The sequence below is a fragment of the Onychomys torridus genome, chromosome 14, assembly GCF_903995425.1.
Source record: "Onychomys torridus chromosome 14, mOncTor1.1, whole genome shotgun sequence".
Lineage (NCBI taxonomy): Eukaryota > Metazoa > Chordata > Mammalia > Rodentia > Cricetidae > Onychomys > Onychomys torridus.
Window position 1 is genome coordinate 79,053,907 of NC_050456.1, and position 6,236 is coordinate 79,060,142.

The window sequence follows — 6,236 nt, forward strand, 5'->3', positions numbered from 1 at the left end:
CGTGTGCTACCACTGCTCGGCTTGTTTCTGCAATTCTTTATTTATTTTTATTTTATGTACATTGATGTTTTGCCATGGGTGTTGAGTCTCCTGGAGCTGGAGTTATAGACATTTGTGAGCTGCCATGTGGGTGCTGGGAGTTGAATCCAGTAGTTAAGAAGTCCTTAACTACTGAGGCATCTCTCCAGTCCCCATTTCTGCAATCCTTTAGGGAAAATATCCAATCAGTTAAAAATGGCAAGGCATTCATCAGCTCTGGTAGCATACACTGATAATCTTAGTCTTTTCAAGGCTGAGGCAGAAGGATTACAGCAAGTATGAGCAGGCCAGGGCTACATAGTGAAACTGTCTCAAAAAAACCAAAACAAAAACAATCTGCATGTATAGAATTAGCTGAGGCTCAAAAAACAAAACAAAACAAAACCACCACCCAGGGGACATTGCATTAAAGCCAAAAGAAGCCAAGTGTGACAGGGAACACCTGTGATCCCAGCACTTGGGGTGTGGAGGCAGGAAGGTCAGGAGTTCAAAGCCAGCTACAAATTAGAAACAGGAAAAAAAAATTAAAATGAGAAAAACTGGTTGAACTACAGCTAATCTATAGGCATCTTTAGCAAAATAAAGCATTGAACTGAACTGAGTAGACACATTTGTTCCATTTATTTTAACAGTGACTTTGTCATAAGACTTTCCTCTAGGTGGACAAAGAATGACCGAAGGCAAAGCTATCCAGATTTCAGGGAAGATGGTGAGTTTCCCAGCCATTTCTTGCTTTTCAGAAACAGGGCTGGCATGGTTTAGTGCTGACAAAGGCCTGGCTTCTCCAGGAAACAGGTTTTACTTGCAGCTGTCTCTTCATACATGACCATGAAACTACTACAGTGGTGAGCCCAGTTTAAAAAGTCCAGGAAGCGGCCCACAGTGACACACACGGGTCCCAAGAGGGACAGGAAATGAGTCTCAACTTTGCTAGTGTTCTTTTTATGAGATAATTGGGTCCAAAGAACTGTAACAGGAGACAAAGCCTCTCCCAACAGCTACACAAAGTCATGTGACCCCCTCCCACTGGCCGGTGGAGTGGGGGTGGGGTGTCTTAGCAAGTCACAGAAAACCACTTTAAAGAGAAAATCTGCTTCAACAGGACAATGGATACTTTGAGAAGGCAAACGTGTAACTTTCAGAAACAAAGTTAAAGGAGTAAGTAACCCCATGAAAGGTGCACCTGAATGACTTTCATGAACTCCCCAGAGTTCAATTTAAAAACCTTCAGTCAGACTTGAAGGGTGGTCTAAATCACGACACAGAGGCCCAGTTATCATATGGCCATGGCTGGAATGGAGGATTCTAGGGACTCTAGTGGGGAGGACTCACTGCCAGAAGCCCTGGGGACTTGCTGTTCTGTGATGGTGCATTTAAGCTAATTCATTCATCGGTCATACTTTTAGCTGTTTAAAGAGAATTTCCTTACAGTTTCCAAATTCATATTGTGTGTGTGGAGGGAAGCAGAGAATGACCCTCCCCCCCCCAAAAAAAAATCAAACAAAAAAAGCCCAACACAGCTCACCAGAGTTGAAAAGGTTGGCTCTCACAGGCTCTTGTAATGAAATGAGGACATGGAATGAGGTCTATTAGTCATGATGCTGGGATACTGTCAAGACACTGCAGAATGTTGGGGAGTTCCTGTCTACATTAATAGACAACTGTAAAGTTGGCTACTTAGAAAATAGTCACAGAAACACACATGCCCGTTTAACAGAAGGATAAAACAAATAATAAAACCCTTTATATACCTGACGGGTTATAATTAATTTTCAGGCAAAAGAAGGGTCCTCATGTCAATATCATCAGGTACCCCACAGCCTCACTCCAAGTAGGTACAGGCAATGTTTAGGATGCCAGCAGCTGTCACCTCTGACAGCTGCAGAGACCTGGTTCCCCTGGATGACCAACAGTCTCTGGCATCATGGTGTAAATGTCATGTTTAACAGCATGTCTGTTTCACAGCTGTGACTGTCAGAGGAATCCATCTCATTTATGCTACAGGTAGATGTTCCTCGTCAGCTTTGGTGACCTGACACTGGACACTACAGGTTCCATCCTCCGGTTACACCTCTCTAAAGGTCCACTGGCTTCATTTAAATGCTCCCTATTCTTATTAACTAAGAAGAATTTAGTTGAGACCTCACAAGCAAAAATGACTTGAAGTTATCAAATAGCTGATTTCCCCTTCCTCAAGCAGTCTCAAAACTTTTGGTTGTTAGGTTTCATTAATTTTTTTGTGTGCTGTACACAAGACTCCCCCTCTAAAATGAAAAGCCTAGGAGAAGATTTTTTATCAAGCAAAAATGTTTATGAAAAAAAACCAGACCATCTGAACACCCCCCCCAAAAAAAAAAAACAAACAAAGGACTAATCAGCCTGTAACTTAGAAAGGCCCAGCTCTGTCTAGTGTAACCAAGCGTCTCTGTGTTGTTTCTGTGCTTGGACTTTATTCCCACTCAGCCCGAGTTTCCCCCTTCTCGAAGTTTAGCTAGACTCTCAAATTCTGCGTGTGATGCTTGCAAAATCCATTTAAACATTAGGAATGCTGCTCTTTTCATGTTCCCATTAAAAACACAAAATCAACGCAAACCACACATTGTAGGATACTGAGCCAGATGGAAAAGTTAATGTGCTATAATGATATTCGTTTCGCAACATCAAAAGCAGCAGAAATACTGAATATAATTTGATTAAATCATAAATACTGAGATTGAATATGCACATAGAAATCACATTTAGGCTCCATGAGCTGAAAGCTCTCTAGAAGTAGATAGGTGGGACCATCGAGATCAGCTCCTGGCCCATCAGTACTCCCACTCATCAGACTTCATGTCAAGATAGCTGAGGATGTTCTGGGCCAGCTTCACAGCCTGTTTCCTGGCAGCCTTACACTTCTCTTCTCCCTGGGGGTCAACGGCGTCCAGGGCCAGCAACTGTTTGGTCAGTAGCTCCTCCAGACGGATGTAGTTCTTATCAGTTCGGTTTCCACCAAACGAGAGGACTTCGCCCTGGATCTCTGACAGGTTTCCAAGGACACCCCACACAGCCTTGTGTGGGGAGGTCTCCTCGCAAGGGAACAGCTTCCTCTTCTCCAGGGCTTCCTTCAGGTCCAGGTATGTGATCAGGGTCTGCACTTCAATCACGGCTCTTCTCCTGGCTTCCCGGATACAGGGGTTTTTCTCAAGACTCACTTCATCTAGCTGTCCGATCAGGCCCTGAAGTTCTGTCTTGGAGCTCAGACACAATTCAGGAGGGCTCTGCGGCTGGAGAAGTTCGTTTTTTATTTCTCTCATCCTCTTGAGGACCTTTTCTATTTTTAGAATGGAATGGTTCTGTCCCAGGTCAAATGCATGCGTATTGTCAGCTTCCTCTTCTAAATCCAGATATTTCAGTAATTTGTTGATATCTTCCACCACCTCCCTCCGATAATTCCTGATCTCTGTACGCCCACACACATCTAAAGCATCTAGATCAGCCATCAACCCTGACAGCACGCACGATAAGTGCCTGCAAGTCTCAGTACTGTCCACACCCATCAGAAGTGCGATCAGAGTACCTCTGGCCTTGTTCACTTCACACATCACAGAATTGATCTTGGCAACAGAAGGATGCACATCCTCAGAGAGGGGCAGGGAAGGCTGTTTCTTCATGCAGTCTTCAATAATCTCTTGCACTGCACAGATCTTGGTTAGTGTGTTGTACCTTGCTTTCCGCAAGGAGATCTTCCCTCCGGTTTTAACATGTGTGAGCCTCAGAATGATGTCCTGGATGCCTTCCTCAAACTCGTCAGTCACACAGTTGCCTCCACTGTAAAAGGGCACAATCTTTTCTTTCACAAGGGCCTGTGCTTCCTTAAAGATGTTCTGGATTTCGATGCGGTGTGGGTGGTTTGCATTCTGCTCCAGCTCTCTGAGAAGGCGTTCTATCTCCTGCGCCGCCCTCTTCCTGGCTTGCTGAATGTCTCCTTTTCCTTCTGTGTCTACGGAGTCTATTTCAAAAAGTTGTTTCGTCAGAATCCTCTCCAGTCTCTTGTAATTCTTGTCATCCGACAGGCCACTGAAGCCCACCACTTGAGGCTCTATGCTCTTCGCTTCCCTTTGGATCTCCTGAAGCCTACTAATGGAAGGGTGCTGGTTTCCCATATCCATACTTCTGTGTTCAGTTTCACAAGCACTGAAAGATGTCAAGAGTAACTTATTACAGTCTTTGCAGGACAATTAGATCAACCCATTCTAAACTCGCTTTTAAAAGGCACACTTCCCCCCCCCCCTCAAAACAGGGGTTCTCTGTGTAGTTTTGGTGTCTATCCTATCCAGCTCTGTAGACCAGGCTGGCCTCGAACTCACAGAGATCCACCAGGCTCTGCCTCCTGAGTGCTGGGATTAAAGGTGTGCTCCACCGCCGCCCAGCTAAAAGGCACATTTTTTAGAAGGGCTGGTTGGGGCTGTGGAGATAGCTGTCAGCCAGGTGCCCAAGTTGGAGCCCCAGGACACACCTAAAAAGCCAGGGAAGGGGCTGGAGAAAGGGCTCAGTGGCAAAGAGCATTGGATGCTCTCCAGAGGACAAGGTTCAATTCCCAGCACCCACACGTTGGCTCTCAGCCACCAGTAATTCCAGTTCAGGGAATCTGATTCTCTTTTTTGGCCTTTACAGGCACCAGGCATACACATGATGCATACACATACGTGCAGGTAAAACACCAATGCACATAAAATAAAACAAAATAGGCAAGATGGTGCTTACTTATATTGCCAGTGCCAGGAAGGCAAAGGTAGAGAGATCTCTGTGGTTTACTGGCCAACTATCCTAGTCTAATTGAGAAGCTTCAGGACAATGAGAAGGCCTGCCTCAAAAAACAAAGTGGAAGGACACCACAGAAATGATGGGGGTGGGGATGGGGTGAGGTGAGCAGGCAGGCTGAATTCTGGCACCTGGGCATGCACCAACACACACAGACAAAAGGTTTTGTCATCTTATAGACTTAAAAGACATACTTGAGGAAAAGGAAGATGTGACATGTCAACTCCCTCTCCTAAAAACAGTTGAACAGGAACAAGACAAACCAAGCTGGGTGTGCTAGTGTATGCCTACAAGCCCAGCACCAGGAAGACAGAGAGAATTATGAGTTCAAAGATCAGTCTGGGCTAATTGGTAAAAACCATTCATCAAAAGCAAAACAAAAACGGGAAACGGCAGGGAGTTTAAGAACAGACCGAAGTTACTCAGGGTCCAGTCTGGGTGATGTCTGGGCCTGTGAATTCTGCCTTCAACTGCGCAGGCGAGCTGCATATGCTTTCATTCTGGTTAGCAGCAACACCATTTCCCTAGACCTCACCATCCTAAACTAGGTTTTGGAACCGGCAGGGTACCCTTGTGGAAGTTAACAGCAGCTCTTCCAAACTCACGGGGGGCCCTTCTGCCAGGGAGCTAACCTTTTACTTTTCAAAAAGGGGAACTAAGCAACACCCAAGTCCTCGCCCTTAACTCCAATCCCCCGCCCCCGCCCCGCAAAAACGTCATAACTGCGATCAACTCGGTCACTCGCCTCCCGGTAAGCGTGCTTAGAGACATTTCCCACGCTCTCAGGTTTCTGTCCAACAGCTCACTTCCGGCGGGCAGAGCACAGAACTCAGGCCCTGGGGAGGGTCCAAGCCCGGGCCTCGCAGCGCTTTGCCCGGGAGAGGTCTAGGTGGCGGCGGTCTTGGCTGCCGCGGAGGGCGGCGAGGTGGGAGGTCGGCCCGTCACCGGGAGCGGCACCGCAGCGGGGCCCCCAGCGGCATCCCCCTCGCCCTTCCCGGTTAGGTCTGACCCGGGCAGCCGGTGAAGGGGCCGGCGGAGGCGGCGGCAGCTACTGGCCGCGGCGGCCGCTCCCGGGCGTCTCGGCCGGCCCCGACGCGCCGCCGCCTGACCTCACAATGGGCGCCGCGCGGGCGGCAAAGCGCGCGAGCCGGGAAGAACGAAGCTCGCGCCCCCGCGCTGCCCTCACCTGGGCCGCACGGACCATCGCGCTCCTTCACCTCCGCTTCCGCAACGTTGCCACCGCCCTCGCAGAGCCGGCCACACAGCTCCGAGCCCGGGGAAAACGTCGCCACGCCTCGTCCGGTGCGAGACCCGCCGCCGTGGTTTCTCAGGGAATGTGCACGGTCGGCCTCGCCGCGGGTTGCCGCAGCCCTTGCGACGCTGCCGTAAAGCCG

General features: G+C 48.4%; 1 protein-coding gene across 2 annotated transcripts; it reads right to left on the minus strand.

Annotated features, from left to right (window-relative positions):
• Positions 1-637: 637 nt before the first annotated feature.
• Bag5 (BAG cochaperone 5) lies at positions 638-6,236 on the minus strand. Of its 2 annotated transcripts, none has more exons than XM_036205710.1 (2): positions 6,029-6,236; positions 638-4,215 (listed from the first exon to the last, which is right to left on the minus strand). In XM_036205710.1, the coding sequence occupies exon 2, from the start codon at positions 4,188-4,190 to the stop codon at positions 2,847-2,849; it is 1,344 nt and encodes a 447-aa protein (XP_036061603.1). In that variant the 5' UTR covers positions 4,191-4,215; positions 6,029-6,236; the 3' UTR covers positions 638-2,846. The 2 variants fall into 2 exon arrangements, with proteins under 2 accessions (XP_036061603.1, XP_036061602.1); XM_036205709.1 differs by lacking the exon at positions 6,029-6,236 and adding an exon at positions 5,588-6,017.

Excerpts from the sequence above, each read along its gene's own strand:
- Bag5 (XM_036205709.1), bottom strand. The coding sequence starts at position 5,613 with ATGTCTCTAAGCACGCTTACCGGGAG. Across the intron at positions 4,216-5,587 it reads CTAAGCACGCTTACCGGGAG|TGCTTGTGAAACTGAACACA; the intron begins GCGAGTGACCGA and ends GACATCTTTCAG.